This window comes from Malania oleifera, chromosome 8, assembly GCF_029873635.1.
Source record: "Malania oleifera isolate guangnan ecotype guangnan chromosome 8, ASM2987363v1, whole genome shotgun sequence".
NCBI classification, from domain to species: Eukaryota; Viridiplantae; Streptophyta; class Magnoliopsida; order Santalales; family Ximeniaceae; genus Malania; species Malania oleifera.
In genome coordinates this window covers 11,582,242-11,602,126 of record NC_080424.1, presented here as the reverse complement: position 1 = coordinate 11,602,126, position 19,885 = coordinate 11,582,242, and the positions used below count along the sequence as shown (strand labels likewise).

Below are 19,885 nucleotides of genomic sequence, written 5' to 3'. Positions count from 1 at the left end.
ATCTCATTCTAGATGGTATCAGAGCTAGGTCCGGCTCTTGGCCTTGTGTAAACCCTAGTTTCCCTTGGCGGCTCCAATCTGACCCTAATCTCTATAGGGTTTTCTTCCTTGGTCAACTCTACCCTAATCTCTTCTGTTGCTATAGCCATGGCTGAAACTTCAAATGATGAGTTTGATGAAGCAAGGGGAAGAATCATAGGGAGACAGCCTCTACCCCCACTTGGGGAAATATTTTCTGAAGTACGATGAGAAGATTGTTGAAGGAGTGTGATGATGAAGAAAAAGGAGGATGAGATTGGAAAATTCTGCTCTACTTGCTGCCAATAATCCTGCTCCTCATGCTGCTAGTAACACATATTTGGCTATTGCCAATATTTCTGCACAGTGACCTTACTCTAATCAAAGGAGGTTGGAAGATAAGTCTCGAGTATGGTGTGACTATTGTAATAAGCCATGCCACACTCAAGAATATTGTTGGAATCTCCATGGAAAGCTAGCAAACTGGAAGAACAACATATTTAGACCCTCTGGCAACAATCATGCAGTCCCTAAAACAAATGAAGCTAATTTCCTAAGTGCTGAGCAAGTGGATCATCTTCTTCAACTGTTGAAATCTACTTCTGCATCTAGTCTTCCTATTGGTTCATTGGCCCAAACAAGTGATAACCCTAGTGCTACCCTTGTTGCTTAAATCTTGCACCATGGATTATTGAATCCTGTGCATCTGATCACATGACCAGTACCTCACAATTGTTTCAATCTTATTCTCCTTGTTCTGGTAATAAAAAGATTAGAATTGCAAATGAAAGTTTTTCATCCATTGTTGGAACAGGTTCTGTCCAAATCTCTGAAAAAATAGAACTCAAATCTGTCCTTCATGTCCCTAAACTTGCTTGTAACCTGCTGTCTGTTAGTAAACTCTCACGGGATTCTAATTGTTGTGTCATTTTCTTTGATTCCCATTGTGAATTTTAGGACCAACCCTCGGGGAGGATGATTGACAATGCTATGATGATTGATGGACTCTACTACTTCAATGAGACTTTATTTAACAATAAACAAGCTCAGGGTTTGAGTAGAAGTACTAGTTCTGTTTATGTACGTGAACGAATAATGCTTTGGCATCTTAGACTAGGGTTTTCTCTATTGAAGACTTTTGTTTCCTAGCTTATTTAAAAAACTAGATTGCAATTCTCTTCATTATGATGTTTGCCACATGTCCAAAAGTCACCGAAACACCTATCAATCAAAAGCTTATCATTCTTCCAAACCTTTTTATTTAATTCATAGTGATGTTTGGGGTCCCTCAAAAATCACTACTACTTCTGGTAAGAAATGGTTTGTTTCGTTTATTGATGATCATGCACGTTTGTGTTGGGTGTACTTATTGAGTGACAAATTTGAGGTTGAAATTTTTTTTTTTTTTTTTTCAGAATTTTTATAATATGGTTGAAACCCAGTTCCAAACGAAAATCAGTATCCTTAGTACTGATAATGGTACTGAATATTTTAACAAATGTTTAGGAATGTTTTTTTCAACAAAGGGTATTCAACATCAATCTACTTGTCGTGACACCCCACAACAAAATGACATTGCCGAGAGAAAAAATTGCCATTTGTTAGAGGTTGCACGGGCCCTAATATTTTCAATGCAAGTTCCTATGGGGTGATTTTATTATAACTGTATGTTATCTCATTAATAGGGTGCCTACTCGAGTGCTAAAATACATCACTTCCTTAGATTGCCTAAAAAAATTGTTTCCTACATGTTGGATAACATCAGACCTGCCACTAAAAGTGTTTGCATGCACTGTTTTTGTTCATATACCTACCAATCTTCGATCTAAGCTTGATTCTAGAGCAGAAAAATGTGTTTTCCTTGGATATGCTCCTAATAAAAAAAGGGTACAAATGTTTTAACCCTCTTTCCAGAAAAATTCATATTAGTATGGATGTTGTTTTTATTGAAAACCAGCCCCTTTTAGGCCATAATTATCTTCAGGGAGAGAAAAAGGAAATTGAAGATGAGTTCTGGCAAACCTCTAAGCCTCTTCCAAATGTTTTCCTTGACATTGACATCCTTTCTTTAAAGGGTTAGGAAACCGATACTTTAACTGGCGAAAATAATGGAAATCCTAGTCTACCTATATAAGGCATACTTGATTCTCAAACAGGGGGAGAAGTACTATCAAATATTCCCTCATCTGAGCTTTGTGTTTACACTAGAAGAAGAAATAATCAGAATAATAGAGCTCTTTCTTCAAATCCAAAGCAAGGCCAATCATCATCACCTACACAAGTTGGTCCTCCTTCACATACTCCAGGTACTTTTTCTTTTCCAGATCCTTGTTTTGATAATTCTTCTGATCTTGACCTGCCCATTGCCCTTAGGAAAGGAGTTAAAACCTGTACCACACATCCTATTTTCAACCATCTATCCTATCATAGACTCTCCGATTCTCATAAGGCCTTTACTTCAAATGTTTCTCATCTGTTTATTCCAAGAACCATTCAGGAAGCACTAGATCACCCGGAGTGGAGATTGGCTCTTCAAGAAGAGATGGATGCACTAATTGCTAATGACACTTGGGAAATTGGTGACCTATTGAAGGGGAAGAAGACCGTTGACTGTAAATGGGTATTTACAGTAAAATTCAAGGCTGATGGGAGTATAGAAAGATACAAAGCAAGACTTGTGGTGAAGGGGTTGACTACCAGGAAACATTTGCTCCTGTAGCCAAGATGAACTCAATCCGTGCGTTGCTCTCTCTAGCAGCACACTCTAATTGGCCCTTATGTCAACTAGATTTGAAGAATGCCTTCATAAATGGAGACTTAGAGGAGGAAGTCTTTATGGATCTACCGCTAGGATTTGAAGGGAAATGTGGCAAAGGCAAGGTGTGCAGATTGAGGAAATCATTGTATGGACTCAAACAATCTCCTAGATCTTGGTTTGAATGCTTTGGGAAGGTAGTAAAGAGTCATGGCTACAGCCAGGTCAAGCCGATCATACTATGTTCTATAGACACACGAGCTAAAGGTAAAATGACTATCCTTATTGTCTATGTAGATGATATAATTCTGACAGGCAATGATAGCAATGAGCTAGAGAGGTTAAAGAAGATCCTTGTTCACGAATTTGAGATAAAAAACTTAGTCAACTTGAAGTATTTTCTTGGTATGGAATTTGCAAGGTCAAAGAAAGGAATTTTTGTTTCCCAACGCAAGTACGTGCTTGATTTACTTGGAGAAATAGGTCTGCTAGGGTGCAAAGCAGCAAAAACACCTATAGAGCCGAACATAATACTCCAGCCAACTAAGGTTGAAGAAGTGATCAACAAAGAGCAATACCAAAGATTGGTAGGGAAACTCCTTTATCTCTCTCATACACGTCCTGACATAGCCTTTGCAACAAGCGTGGTAAGTCAATTTATGCACTCATCAGGACCTGAGCATTTTGATGCTGTGTATAGGATTCTAAGGTACCTAAAAGGGGCTCCAGGTAAAGGTTTATTATTTGGAGGATATGGGAATTTACAGGTTGAAGTATACATTGATGCAGATTGGGCTGGAAGTATCACTGATAGAAGATCAACTTTTGGCTGTTGCACCTTTGTTGGAGGAAACCTAGTAACATGGCACAGCAAGAAACAAAATGTGGTGGCAAGGAGTAGTGCAGAGGCAGAATTTAGGGCTGTTGCTCATGGAATTTGTGAAGCACTATGGATCAAAAGGTTGCTGGAAGAATTAAAAATTACTAATTCACTACCAATGAAACTGTATTGTGACCATAAAACTGCAATAGCTATCGCTCACAATCTAGTTCCTTATGATAGAACTAAATATGTGGAGGTAGACAAGCATTTTATCAAGGAGAAAATAGATGAGGGAGTAATCTGTCTGGCATATATCTCAACAACTGAGCAAGTAGTAGACATACTGACAAAGGGACTTCTGAAGAAACAGTTTGAAAACTTCATTAGCAAGCTGGCCATGGAAGATATCTTCTAGCCAGCTTGAGGGGGAGTGTTGAAAAGTTTCAAATTAGTTTAGTCAACTTTCCTATTTTTCTAAGAAAATCTTGGCTGTAAATGTGTGAATATCCTAGAATATTTAGTTTCCTTAGAAGTTAGCATCTTTGGTTCTTTCCTTCTTGGTTCTTTCCTTCTTTTCTTCTACTGTACATCTATTTATACAAACCTGTACCTATGTTACGATAAAATGAGAATTATTTCCACAAGAAGCTATCTCATTCTAGAACTTCAATAATTTTAGCAAATCCTCAACTATTTTATGAGTCATCAAAACAAATATAGGTTGGGTTGGGTTATTTGGTGCTCTTTTTATTCATGTAAAACCTTATCCAGATTGAATTATAACTTCAATGTTTATCATCATCATCATCTTCTTCTTCTTCTTCTTATTTTTTATTTATTTTTATTTTCATTTTATATTTTTTATAAGAAGAAATAAGGAAAGAATTACAAAACATGGAGAATGAGGCATCCTCCAACAACTCAAAGAAAACACAAAAAAAAAAAGAAAAAGAAAGGAGGAGAAATATTTACAAAACAATGTTTCTGAAGCAAAGCGATCCAATCTTGCTGCAAGTCATCTCCCCTAAAAAAATAAAGGTCATGTATATAGCACCAAAAAGATGCAAGACAAACCACTCTGCTCTAAACCAAATTATGAGCTGAAATAGTACCCTTAGAAGATTGTGACAATTCTGAACCAAATACACCAAATAATGGCAAGAACAGCACATCTCAACAATGCTGTCCTCTCCTTTCCTTCCTTGCCAACGCCTCTAAAATTAACAGCACAAGGATCATCTGAAGAAGAAGAACAAATCAGTTCTTACCCAGAACTGTAAACAAATTGTCGCTCATATTCTTATAAAAATAAAAAGAAGATAATATAAGAGAAGATGTGAACGGATCTTCTCACTCCTGTAAAATAGATTGAAGGAATGTGAACAGATGATTCTGAATTTATGGGGGCTCATTCTTCATCTCCAATGGATGATCTAGAGGGAGTTCTTGTATCGAGGAATGATGAATTAGAGGAGGTAGAAGATAAGGTTGAGAAGAATGAGATAAATACTGATTTTGTATCTTGTATTCAACATATGCTGGATAAAAAAGGTTGCAGCTAGCAGATTCAGAAGGAAATGAAGTTCGCTTGGATGAAGGCATAATCAAGACTAGGATGTGATTTGGGAATCGGCTAATTTGCAATGTTCTGTCAGTTACGATGGGAAAGGTCTGAAAAGAGGTTTTATTAGGTAGTGTCTTGTGTGGAGGGCAATAGTGGTTTGGATTGTGGGCAATTTTGGTTTGGGGCACTTAAATTGTTTTTTTTCTTTGAGGATTCCTTATTTTCTAATGCTTGTATATCTTCTCTTATTATCTATTAAAAAAAGTACAAACATTTATTTAATTATTATTTTTTTGATTATAAAAGAAGATATATTAAGAAAGAGAATGTACAATCATAGTGAGGATAGTAAATGCTCAAAAAGAAAAAGGAAAAATAGAAGCAAAAAAATGAAGATAAAAATATAAAACTACTACAATCAGCCAAGAAAACCCCCTTCGAGCACTTCAAATTAGTGAATTCCCTTTGATCCTTCTTCACCCTAGATTTACCACCATCAAGACTTTATATCTATGAAAAAAAAAAAAAAAACTACAAACATTTACTTATTATTATTTTGATTATAAAAGAAGATATATTAAGAAAGAGAATGTACAATTATATTGAGGATAGTAAATGCTCAAAAAGAAAAAGGAAAAAAAAAAAAAGCATAAAAATAAAAATAAAATTAAAAATGAAAAAAATACTACAATCAGCCAAGAAAACCCCCTTCGAGCACTTCAAATTAGCAAATACCCTTTGACCCTTCTTCACCTTAGATTTACCACCATCAAAACTGACTTCATTTCCTCCTTGATCAGCCAACATGAGGCCAAAGTCATTCAATAAACTCTGAGTTCGAAGGTCCTTCCTTGAACTGGAGTAGGCAGAATTCCATCTTTTACCTTCTGTTTTCCTTGGAAACATCATCTTCAAAATATTAATTCCATCTAAACCTTCTAAAAGAGGAGGCAGCATGTAAGATAAATCCCCAAGGCGATTAGAAGGAGAATTGGAAAAAATTCCATGCTGATCTTGAATATGATCCAAAAGTAAATCCATTTCACATTTAGATCACTGCTTCCTACACTATCATCATCTGAAACATCCCCTCATCTCTTGCTATCCTTGCTCTTACTAGATTCTCTTTTTCAAACGTGGAAATGTTTTATAGGAAGTTTTTGTGATAGAAACATGTTTTAAATGCAAGGATATTTTTTTAATTAGTTTTTTTTATACTTTTATGATGCTAAAAATAGCGATAAATTTTTTTGTAAAAATAAAAACTGTCATAAATAGAGTTTTTATTTTATTTTTTATTGAATACAAAAGATTCTAGTCCTCCCTACTCCCCCCCACCCAAAAAAAAAAAAATAAAAAAAATCAATATGCAAATTCAAAATAGATGATGATGTTATGGAATTGGCACATCTAATGGGATCCTCTTGCATCTTATGTTTGTTCATTGGTGTTGAGCTATTGAAACATCTTCCCCATTTTCCCTTTCTTCTTTTGTTCTCCAAGTGGCCCAAATATTAAAGCTTTGGCATGCTGCACTTACGTCGTATAAGGATTTTATTTTTTTAGGTCTCATGAATGTGTGAAATTACCATTTTGCCCTAGATTATGAAATTGACCCTCATTCAATTCGCATGCACATGGTCATGCACAAATTGTTAACGATCTTATGTTTGTACCTTGCAGGAGGTCAAATTGGCAATTATGTGCTTGGGATTGGTTGTGGAGACACATGGTGGGGTCTCCCTACCAATTTTGATTTGGGATATTCTAGAGAGTTCTGGCTTGATGGATTGGAACTAGGGTTTGCTGGGAGTCCCTACCTCCTTAGCCTTTTCCTAGGCCGCACAATCTTCCAACATGTGCCGTTTGTGATGCACCCCTTTCTTTTCTCTTATATTTGCTCCACAATTTATTTATTCATTTATTTTTGATTTTTTGATATTTGGCATGGCATTCTCTTATTGGCCTAATCCCTATTAGTATCCCAAACCATTATTTAGCCTGGTCTCTTGGCACTCGAGCAATCAAGTTCTCCTTTGCACTTACTCCCTTAGAAATCCTTTCAACTTTGAAATCCCTTTGTTTTGAGGATTTTCTTTGGCTATTAGAATCTTTTTACCTCCCACCGCTCATGCTCAAGCTTCCTAAGAATCACCTAGTTCTCCACTTCCGAGCCTCTTTACAACTTCATTACTCGTTGGCAAGACAGGTTCTCCTTCCCTTTGAAGAACCCCAAATCCCCCTACAGGTCCCATTATTGTGTACATTTCAGCTCTTTTATTTATTTTTATTTTTTTTGTGACTAGAAATATTCGCAATATGCTCAAAATTTTTTTTTCCCATTCTTAATTCTATTTTAGTAATTAAGAAAAAATCAAGTACATGTGCATTATATTAAATGCAAGTGTTAGATTTTTTTTTTATTGTTACTTGTGATTGGGGAGTATTTATGAATGATAGAAAATTTTTTGTTATTGACGATATCATTTTTTTAATAATTAATTTTGATTAATCCACTAAGTAAAATATTCATGTGCCACTTTGAACTTGGACTGAAAGTTGATAACAGGCTTTTAATCATCACTGACTTTTACTATGGCATTGCACCTTTGTTAACAAATTTGTGTACTTGGTTTGTTTAGTTGGTTGAGCTTAATAGCTTCTTCGAGGTACTGTTTAAAGTAAAGTATTCTGTGATTTGCTGAAATTTGAATACATGCTTCTGTTTGGCATTAATGCATCTTTTGCTTCTTGGCTAAAATGCCAAGTTTCATGTTTCTTTCGTATATTCATGTTCTCTACGGTTGCATGTTTCAATGAAGTCCTATTGGCATCTCTATTTCAACTGCTTGGAATTGTTTAGACAAAACCTAGTCATGTTTTTGATCTGGCATCTTTGCACATTACTACTTCCACACGTTACAGCTGTTGTTATTGCTTACAGAGTATATGCCTGGAGGGAGTCTGTATGATTATTTACATAGGAACCATAATGTCTTGACGATCTTTAAAGTGCTGAAGTTTGCAATTGATGTCTGCAAAGGAATGGGGTACTTGCATCAAAACAACATAATTCACAGGGATTTGAAGACAGCGAATTTACTAATGGATACTGATAATGTAAGTATTTGTAAGTAATACTGATAACGTATGTATTTGTTAGTAATACAACTGTGATTGAATTGAATCATGCAGTTTTTTGCAAATGTTATCATGTCTTGCAGTCAAATTTATTTATTGTCTAAAAGATATTGGTTGTTCTTTGTATTTTGAAACATGATATAGGCTTACTTTGTAAATCAGAACTATTGTGTTTGGGAGAGAGGGGCTTGTTGTGCCGGGCACCCTACTTGTGCCAAACACCAATACAACAACTATTGCTATTGAATATATAACAAAACTAAAAAATGCAGAAACTAATAATAAAAGACAGCAATAAAGAATAACACAAGAATTTACGAGGTTTGGTATAAAATTACCTATGTCCTTGGGCGCCGATGATCAATCCACTACTTTCAGAAAATTACAACTTGGGAAAATTTCAAATTACCAATAGTAATTAGAAATACCCTAGAGTACAAATACTCTGTGACTCTACAAATGAGAGGTGCAATTACAAATGGTGAGGGAAACTCCTTACATAGCTTCAAACTAAAAGTATTGAAAAAACTTTCTACCAATGTGAGAAAAAAACCAACAAATCTCCACCTTGATGATAAGTTCAACAAATTTTTTAGTCTCAACCATTCTTTGGAGTTCCACATCATTGGTGCCTTCCAAAAGTATTCAGGCTTGTAGGATATTGATCTAGTCCAAATAATGTTTGAACTTGATTGTTGTCACAATCTTGGTCAACATATATGTGGGATTCTCTGTTGTAGTAATCTTCTGAAGAAGTATTTTACCTTCATCAATTATGTCCCGCATAAAGTGAAATTGAATGTCGATGTGCTTCGTTTGTGCATGGTAGACTTGGTTCTTTGCCAAATGAGTAGTACTCTAGCTATCACAGAACAAAGTAATGTGCTTCTGAATAACTCCCAAATTTTCAAGTAAACCCTACAACCAAATAGCTTCCTTAACAGCCTCTGAAGCTGTCATCTACTCTGCTTTTGTCGTAGGCAAAGCAATAGTAGAATGTAAGGTAGACCTTCAACTCATTGGACATTAGCAAATGTAAATACATATCTAGTAGTTGATTGACATTTATCTAGATTACTTGCAAAATCAGAATCCACATATCCAACAACACGTTAATCGATAGTATTTTTTTTCTCAAATATTATTCCAACATCAATAGTATTCATAATGTATCATAAATTCCATTTCACAGCTTGCCAATGTCCTTTACCCAGATCATGCATATGCTTGCTCACCATATTAATAACTTGTGAAATATCAGGTCTTGTACAAACTATTGCATACATCAGACTACGAACTGCACTTGCATAAGGAACTTGTGACATATACTTACGTTCCTCATCTGAATTAGGAGATAAAGATGTACTAAGTTTGAAGTGAGGAGCAAGCGGAGTGCTAACTGGTTTTGACTGCTCAGGCATGCCAAAACTTTGTACTACCTTCTTCATATACTATTTCTGAGTCAGAATAACTCTTCCTCTCATTCTGTCTCTGCATATCTCCATGTCAAGTATCTTCTTTGCTTCACCAAGATCTTTTATCTCAAACTGTTGATTTAACTGACTTTTCAATTTGTTGACTTCTTTCCTGTTCTTTGAAGCCATCAACATATCATCAACATACAAGAGGAAATATATAAAAGATTAATTTTGTAGTTTGTGAAAATAGACACAATGATCATGTTTATTTCTAATGTACTTGTGACCAATTACAAACATATGAAATTGTTTGTACTATTGTCTTGGAGACTGTTTTAAATCATACAACGATTTTCCCAGTTTGCATACCCAATTTTATTTTTCAGCAACCTTAAATGGATCTGGCTGAGTCATATAGATATTCTCTTCCAAATCACGATGTAAAAATGTCGTTTTTACATCGAGCTGAACTAGTTCAAGATCAAATTGTGCTACCAAAACCAACAACATTTGAATGGAAGAATGTTTAACAATTGGAGAAAATGCCTCATTATAAACAATACTTTCCTTCTGTGCGTAGCCCTTAGCTACCAATCTAGCTTTGAAGCGAACATTATTCGCGTCTTGAAATCCTTCTTTCTTTGTATAAAACCATTTGCAACAAATTGCTTTTTGACCCTTAGGCTGCTAGGCTGGCTCCCAAGTCTGATTCTAATGAAGAGATTGCATTTCTTCATTTATCGCTTTTTTCCATTTGTCTGATTCGAAGTTCCTCACTACTTCCTTAAAAGTGCAAGGAATATCATTATCTACAAATGGAAGTACATAGGCCACCTTGTTAGCATACCGAGCAGGTTTTCGAGTTTCTCTTCTTGGCCTCTGAGTAACAATTGATTCTTGTTGCTGTGAAGATTCTCGAATTGAAATATTCTCTTCTTGTACACTGTTCCCCATTGTAATTGGAGAGTTACATCCTGTAGCCTCATTTCTCACTGGGTCTCTCAAAATTGTCTCAATCTCCACCTGTTGTTGAGTACCATTGGTGTTTTCTTCAACTGGTGCCTCCTTATGCATTGTTTTATTTATTATCGCAAGTTCATCAAAAGCCACATCCCTACTTAGAATCATTCTTTTCGTCTCTAGACACCAAAGACGATATCCTTTGACTCCTGCACTAATCCCTAAGAATATTGCTTTCTTGGCTCTAGGATCTAACTTAGATTCTTTAACATGATAATAAGCAACACTACCAAATACATGTAAATAATCATAATCATTAGCAGGTTCTCCAGACCATACCTCATAGGGTGTTTTTCCCCTAATAGCAGATGACGATTCATGCGCCCTGCCAACCCATTCTGTTGTGGTGTATTTCTAATAGTAAAGTGTCAAGCAATACCTTCATCTTGACATACCTTCACAAACGGATCACTCATGTATTCACCACCATTTTCTGATCTAAGCCGTTTGATCTTTTTGCCAGTTTGAGTTTCAACTAATTTTTTCCTCTTAAGGAAAATATCACTCTTCATTTTTATTCTTCATAGCATACACCCAAACTCTTCTGGAAAAATCATCAACAAAAGTGATAAAATAATGCATGCTTCCCAATGAAGTAGTTTTGGTAGGCCTCCAGACATTTGTGTGGATGTAGTCTAAAATACCTTTAGTTCGGTGGGTTGCAGTGTCAAATTTTACTCTTGCCTATTTTCCCAGAATACAATGTTCGTAAAATTCAAGCTTACATACCTTTGCACCCTTTAACAAACCTCGCTTAACCAATTGTTGTAAAGATTTTTCATGCGCATGTGCCAATCGCATATGCCATAACCTAGTTGTATCTAAACCTGCATCTTTCTAAAAAATAATAGTTGCTGAGCCTATAACTGTACTACCTTGAAAACAATACAAGTTATTTTTCCTAATACCTTTCATCACCACAAGCACACCTGATTTAACCTTTAAGGTTCCATCTTTTGAAGTAATAGTGAACCCTTTAGATTTTAAGGCACCCAAGGAGATCAGATTTCTCTTTAGGCTTGGAACATATCTTACATCAGTCAAGGTTTTAATATTTCCATCTTGACATTTCAACTATATTGAACCTATTCCAGTAGTTTTACAGGTATTATCATTTCCCATAAAACAACCACACCAGCTAATTTTTCAAAATTAGAAAACATTCCCTATTGGAATACATGTGATAGGAACAAGCAGAATCCATTCCACTCACCACAGTAATGTGTCAAAGATGTTCCAACAAGAGGAAAATCTGACTTACTTCCATCACGCTTGGCTATACAAGTATATAGACATTTGAATTTGCTTTGCCCTTATTCTTTTGTTGCAATTTAGGGCAATCTTTCTTCCAATGTCCTTTCTCATGACAAAATGCACATTCATCTTTAGCAAGTCTCCCTCGAAATTCTTTCCTTCCAGGTTTACTACTTTGAGAATGCCCCCTTATTGTCAGTGCTTCTGCTACTGTTTCCTTATGGACCCTCTGATCATTTTTTCTGCATTCAGTATTAATCAATTCAGTACAAACAACATAAAAAGTAATTTTATCCTTCCCATATAATATAGTGGTGGTGAGATGTTCATAATCATCAGAGAGAGAAGTCAATAACAATAAGGCATTGTCCTCATCTTTGACCTTTTCATCCAAATTCAACAAATCAGCCAAGATTTTATTAAAAGCATTTATGTGGTCATTTATAGAAATTCTTGGTTAATATTGGAAGCAAAACAATTTCTTTTTCAAATAGAGCCGATTTTCTAGACTTTTGTGATCATATACATTTTCCAATGTCTTCAACAATTTCTTTGTAGATGTCTCTCCCATAACACAATATTTTTGATTTTTAGTGAGATACAAACGAATTGTACCACATGCTTGATGATTGATCTTTTCCCAATCTTTGTTGCCAATGTCCTTTGATTTATCATCCAGAGCAATATCTAATTCCTGCTGGTACAGGATGTCCATCACCTCACGTTGCCACATACCAAAATTATTGGTACCATTAAATTTCTCCACCTCAAACCGAGTATTGCTATCATCTTTGAAGATGACGATGAAGCTGTTGGGGTTGGAGTTTGTGTAGACACAGTTTCTTCTACTGCTGCAGGCGTAGTTTTTGCCATCTTCAAAAACTATATATCCAATAGCAAACCAACAGAACAAAAGACCTAGGATGAATAGTACCACACTTATCCCAACTGTGTCTACTCTGTACATTCTATAAAATTTCACTTTGACCCGGCCGACCTTCAGGGAGTGACTATGCTGCAATGGTCTTTGAGCACTCGCTTAGATAAGGTCTTTTTTAGGCATAAAAAATGGAATCAAGGATCCTAATAGGGAAACACCTCCGTATCATCACTATTTAGTCAGGCTCTGATACCAATTGTTGTGCCGGTCACCTCACTTGTGTCAAACACCAATACAACAACTATTTCTATTGAATATGTAACAAAACTAAAGCAATGTAGAAACTAATAGTAAAATACAACAATAAAGAACAACACAAGAATCTCTGAGGTTCGGTACAGAATTACCTAGGTCCTCGGGCGTTGACGATCAATCCACTACTTTCAGAAAATTACAACTTGGGAAAATTTCAAATACTATTTGTAACTCTACAAATGAGAGGTGCAATTACAAATGGTGAGGGAAGCTCCTTATATAGCTTCAAACTAAAAGTATTAAAAAAACTTTCCAACGATGTGGGACAAAAACCAACAGAGCTTATGTACAAATACTTACAAGTGTGACATTCTCCTAGGAATGGTGTTGTATATTACATCATTCGTACATCATGGCTGTTGGTTTATTTGGATTTTGGAAGCAAAATTTTGTGGAAAATCTTTATGCTCTTTCCAGAGACAAGGAGTAGGGTATGATGCGCGAAGGGTGGGGTTTGTTTTTTTTTTTTTTTCTCAAGTCTTTTTAGTTATTTAGTTATTTAATTTAAAAATTTTTTTTTTTTTTTGGGTCAGATGTTGCTGGATGTTGGTTTTATATATAGAAGGTTTTTACAAAATTCTATGGAAAATCTGTATGCTCTTTCCACAGACTAGTAATAATGCATGTTAGCTTGTTAGGTTTGTAATAATAATCTGTGACTTAGTTTTGCTCTCTGTATAATTTATTTATGTTGCTCAAGTGAGATAAATGGTACACAATTTCTCTGTTGTAAATCCTGTATTTTTTGTCTCAAGGTGATTAAAGTCGCAGATTTTGGTGTTGCTCGATTCCAAAATCAAGAGGGAGTAATGACCGCAGAGACTGGAACATACAGATGGATGGCACCTGAGGTTTGTCTTTGTTACATTTGTCATTTTCTTTCACTTTTGAAGCTTAGATGAATATTAGGGCTGACTTCTATTTTCCTGAATTTTTGAGCTTTAGTGGCATCTAATTTTTAACTTTTAATCGATTAGCGCTGCTTCCATTCCAACTCTTATGATAGATGCTATATGATTAGCTTAAGATGTACACTCACTGAGGCTTGCAGCTGCAAGTCCTTTTACTTTTTTCTAATTGACAATGATGACCATCTTAGCTGGAAAATCTGCTGGAGAAGGTAACAGGAACCTGGGTTCATTTCTCCTATAGGCTAAACTAAGATAGGTCGTATTCATCTAGCTTAATACAAGTTAGGATAGGGGCTTGTTAAAATAAGTTAGGATGGGGGAATGCATTATGGACGTCTTTTGAGGTTATGTTGGTATTGATGCAAAATGAATAAGGAGAACGTAGTCTGCACTAGTGGTGTTATTGTTTATTACTTTCTTAGTTACCAAATTCATGTTTTCAAAATGAATAGAATCAGGTTCCCTTGATTTTTTGGACGCTGCTTTCAGTAAGCAACCATCCTTTGGGACATGACACTTATCAGCTTATCTTGCAAGCAATTTGATAATTTGGCTGTAGACATTGGAACCATACAAAAAATGCCTTGTCCAAAATCAGCAATATGCTACCTTGTATCATTTTTTTTTTTTTTTCCTCCCAAAACAAGATCCTACTAGTTTTGTGACTATAGATCCATGTCCATTGTAATTCAATGTCATTACCAAAAAAAAAAAAATTCTGTATTAATGTCACGTTTACTTTCGTCTTGTTAACAAGGTGATAAACCATCGACCTTATGATCAGAAAGCAGATGTATTCAGTTTTGCTATTGTGCTTTGGGAGCTAACTACAGCCAAGGTATTTCCTACCGAGGCACCAAATGCCAATTTGTGCCTTTTTAGCACTTTCGAATACAGAGGTAGTCCTTGAAGATCTTTATTCAACTTGTGTTGGGATTGCAGATTCCATACGACGCCATGACTCCTCTACAAGCTGCACTTGGAGTGAGACAGGTATGCTTTTGTTTTATGTCTATATCTTGAATAGATTAGAACCTTGGCATCTCCTTAGCAGCCCGTATTCAGTGTTAAAACATTGAAGTCAATTGGTTATTTTACAAATGAAAGACATCATTAATATTTATTGTATTATTTCTTCTACATGGATCATGTGAGTTAGTTGTAATTGCTCAATTCATTGTATTCAAGTGTTTCAGTGCTCTGGGCACGTGTGGACCTAGAAGGATAAGTTACTTGAACCCATGCATTAAGATAATGAATGAGAAATCCCTATCTAGTTTTCTGTTTTTATGCTGTGTTACTGGCATACTTTAATTTCTATATTTTCTATATTTTTTGATGATAAAAATCCATTGCTTCCCTATTAATAACTGGACATTTTTACATGAGGAAAGTGCTTTTGTTAACCATGCATCAGAATCGCATTTATTGGTGTCCAGATGATAATCCTAGTCCTTTTTGTACATCATCTATTGAGATCTGTTAACAGTTAAAAGACTTAGCACGTGTTCACTGATTAAAACAACATTTGTTAAGCTCATAGAACTTTATTTATACATTGATACTGCAATATATTAAATGTGTTTTTAAATCAAAATTACATATTAATTTAATTGTATATGCCAAGTTTTATAAATATTCTGCTATCAATATAATCTTTTCAAAACTAGTACCCTGACTCATATATGCTCATGCCAAGTTCCAATTCCAATACTTGTAAATACCCTATCAAAATTTTCTTGCTGGTTGATCCATGAGCTCCATAAGCAACTGCTCCCCCACCTCGCCAAAAACGCACACACAAAAAACCTCCAAAAAAGATGAAAAAACAGAAGGCAAAATAACACCTGTCTCTATAAGTCAAACAAGTAAAAGAAGTGAAGATTGAAGACTTAATATATTGGGCTTGCCAAAGGTAGAACATTTTTAAAATCTATTGTAGAAATATACCAGGCCAAATCAGGTACTAATTTAATGGCAGTTGTTTGTGGACACCAGGAATTGCAAAACACCCATAAAACAAAAAAGAACAGAAAAAAATTGGGAAAGGAACACCCAACTGACACCCAACTGTATCAAGTAGAAAAAAAATTGCAAGGCATGAGTGAAATCCTAGTCATGTAAATAGCGCTTTTGGCCTGGCCAAGGAGAAATTTTGAGAAATCAGTTGGTATAACTGTACCAGGCTCGTAAAGTATTAGTCCGAGGGTGCGATTGTTTGTGATTTATCTGAGCAAGGAACATTCTTTTCAGTGTATAATGCAAGCTCAAATCCAGTCATGTGATGGGACTATTTTGTCTCCAACTGATTCAAGTAAAATATTTCTAATGATACCACCGACATTATGTGGGGTCTTCATTTTGAATGAAATATTAATTTCATCACACCAAGCCATCATTGGGATCCCTCCTTCACCCTGTTTAAGCATATGATAGGGAAGAATGACATTAATAGTCCATGTACTTCACATGTTTAATATAAGTTTTTAGTGCATTCCATAAAATGTTCATTGATTCAATAAAACTTGCTGTTAATTTTAATTCCTAAGTACACTAGAATGGAAAAGTGAACATAATCAAGAGGGTTGCCAAGGGGAAAAACCCTTGCCACTTGTTGACAAAGAAATGACTCTACCCTTAAGAAGATGTTTATTTGAGAAATCTTGTTTTTTCTGAATGAGACCTATGAACTGTTACACACTATTTTCTAGGGACTACGGCCTGATCTTCCTGAGAATGCACACCCCAAGCTGTTGAGCTTGATGCAGAGATGTTGGGAAGCAGTTCCTGAAAATAGGCCAGCCTTTTCTGAAATAATTGTTGATCTTGAGGAACTCCTCCAAGAAGTTCAGGTAGAAAATATTTTTCTTGTCCTTTAAAAATTGCCACTCATTTTTGCATGCTGTTGTACTCTGTACGTTTTGCAGGAATTTTCAGTGGCACCAAATGGCAACTGAATATGTTCTACTCTTTATATTTCAAACGGCACATTTTCTTGGCTTTTGGGTGAGGATCTGTTTTTTGCTCTTTTTATTTTGTTTTTTGTATAGTTCAATAGTCCAAAATGTGTGACCGAGGAAAAGAGAAGCTTGTACATGGCCATCCAATCGTGTGTGACAATATGTTGTATTATTGTTATAGTGCTGCTCTCATCTTCCTAGTGACCCATTTTAAAAGGAAAAGCTTCCTTGTGAAAAGTTAAAAAAAAAAAAAAATTTTTTTTTTTTGAGGAATGTAAGGCAATGTTTCCCACGGATGAGTACAGCAAGATTCGAGTAGTACTTGCTGTCTTGAATTTTATCATTTTATGTTTAAATATTTTTAGTTATGCTCCACATTTTGCCCTTCTCTTACGCCTGACCTGTTCCATTAATCAGTCAGGGTCCTCAATGTCAAATTTAAGGCTTTGGTTCATGGGAATAGGGTTCTGGAGGATACACTGGTTAAGGAATTCACAGGCTTCAATGGAAGGACATTGTAAAAACATCAATTTGTCAATAATTTAACGTGGAGGTGATATTTTCCTCAAATGTCTGCAGGCGGTTTTTTTTCCCTCCCCCAAATTATACAATGGTTGATTCGGTGGACGATTGGTGAACAAAGAGCTATTTTTGAAGCTCTTGGACATTTAGAAAATAGCAACCTAGCAGGTATGGAGTTTAGGTTTGATGCACTTAGTACAAAGCTTTCTGAAGCTTTGAGGCCCCATATATTGTAGCTGCACAGGAGAGTCCCAACAAAAATTTGGTGTTTTAATTTTATATTTATTTTTAATTTTTTTGGTTTGGTTGGGGGAGGAGGGGAGAATGTCATGGATGCATAGCTTGGTATATGTGCACTGTTTTCTGACCCTAAAAAGGTTGATATGTACCTCTTTAACGCATAGCTTGGTATATATGCGTCGCCACGCCCTCGCCTGAATACGTATGTAAATGTCTTATTTAATCTTTCTAAAATCAGAGGCAGAAAACAGTGCAGTTTTAGTATGGTATGCTTTAGGGAAGGCATCGGGTATGGTCATGTGTAGAGAGTACGGTAGAGTCCGGGTATACCGTGGGCGTGTTTGTAATTTTATTTGAAAAATAAAATAAGTCGATTTTGTAAGTTTTAGGTTTTACTATCATAGGAATATATTCTTGCGTTTGGGTATGCAAAGCAAGTATCCCTTATTCGATTCATGGCAAGCTTTTGCTCTAGTAGCTTAGCATCACATTTTGAAATTGATCAAGTTGACAAAAAAATTCATTTTATTCATACCCTTTAACAGTTTTCCCCTTTACCCTATGTTTAGGAGAGTCTTCAATTTGAATTTGTATATATTTAGGTAAAATGTAATATAAAATTATATTAAATTTTATTCAAATTCTTAATTTATGTTTTCAAATGTAGCTTTATATATATTTCTAACTTTCTTTAGTTTTTCCCTACCTTAAGAGCTCTAGAATGATTCAGTGACTCCACCATTTTCATAGGCATTTGTATGAAAATTAAGAGTTTTCTTATTTAAATAGGTTTTCTCTTAAATATTTTTAGCAGTCTTGGAATTTATTTTATAATTCTGGCAAGGTGGGCTTTAGCATGAGTAGGTGCACGTGGCATGCATGTCCTTTAGCTCGCAAAGAAGTCCCAAATGGTGTCGTTTTAAGATTTTTTTTTTTTAGTGAAAACATAAGCAAGATAGCTCGAAAATAACCGAGCTGGGCATTTAAGGGAAATTTGAGTGCCAAATCATCTTTTGCATAACGAGTGCTAGCAGTCAGATGATACATACTGGAATGCATAATGCATGAGAGATTTAGATGCCCCTAATTTAATCCTTCGTGGGGGAGGGCTGGAAGAGTTTGTTAGAGATCTTTGATGGCTTGAGAACGTGGAGGTAGATGATTATTTGAGTTGGGTTGAGTGGTAAAGTGGATACTTCAACTAGACTAGACTAGAAAATGTTGAACTTAAAAGCTTGAACTCGAATGAGTGGTAAAGTGGATACTTCAACTAGACTAGACTAGAAAATGTTGAACTTAAAAGCTTGAACTCAAATATGACTCGGCTTCAAGTTTTTAAAACTTGAGTTTGATTTGACTAACTAGATTTTATTATAAATCAATATAGAATAATATATATTATATTAAACATTTGTGGGAGATATATTATGTAACTGATAAAGTTTGAAAAATAATAAAATTACATAAGCTTGACTAGGCTCATGAGGGGCATTACAAAACTTAAACTCACCTTTTTAAGTTATTAAAATAACCAATTTAACTAAAAAATTGAGAAAAAATGAGTCTAGTTGAGTTAAATAATGAGTTGAGATTGAGTAGCTTGCGTGTAGGATTGATTCACTCATAATATTGTAAATGTTATGTCTAAGGAAGTTGAGAGGAAATAAGCAAGGTATCTATTTGGAAATCGGATGCAATCTCAAGTGGAAGCGGTGGGGACTACTAGATTAGTTTTGAGATTTAGATCCATTCTAGATTTATAAGATGTCTTTTATGTTTCATCTTTTTCTAGATTTTAATTTTAATTTTGAGGCTTGTTTGTTTTGGTTATGATTTTACTTATTTTGGTACTTGTATGGATTGCATCAAGGAAAAGCAAATCAACAAGTCTACTAAAGATGCCATGAGGAGCTCATAAATTTTAGAGATCATACACATTTACATCTGTGGATTATTCCATACTCTTTGTCTACATGATTAGAGATGTTTTATCTTATTCTTTGATTACCATACTAAATTTATGTATTCCTATTTTTTCTTTGATAAGTCTGAAGCACTAGATGC

The 19,885-nt window shown here is 35.2% G+C and overlaps 1 protein-coding gene across 5 annotated transcripts in view; it reads left to right on the top strand.

Annotated features, from left to right (window-relative positions):
• The window catches only part of LOC131162434 (serine/threonine-protein kinase STY46-like), a 53,250-nt gene extending 35,047 nt beyond the window's left edge, over window positions 1–18,203 (top strand). For 3 of the 5 annotated variants that reach the window (XM_058118893.1, XM_058118892.1, XM_058118890.1), the window contains 6 exons: window positions 8,105–8,280; window positions 13,944–14,039; window positions 14,857–14,937; window positions 15,042–15,092; window positions 16,811–16,951; window positions 17,027–17,434. In XM_058118893.1, the coding sequence (XP_057974876.1) occupies window positions 8,105–8,280; window positions 13,944–14,039; window positions 14,857–14,937; window positions 15,042–15,092; window positions 16,811–16,951; window positions 17,027–17,056 (575 nt within the window). In that variant the 3' untranslated portion in view covers window positions 17,057–17,434. Of the gene's footprint in view, window positions 1–8,104; window positions 8,281–13,943; window positions 14,040–14,856; window positions 14,938–15,041; window positions 15,093–16,810; window positions 16,952–17,026; window positions 17,435–17,638 lie in introns of those variants that run through there. The other 2 variants (XM_058118895.1, XM_058118891.1) reach the window with 1 other exon arrangement.
• Window positions 18,204–19,885: the final 1,682 nt, after the last annotated feature.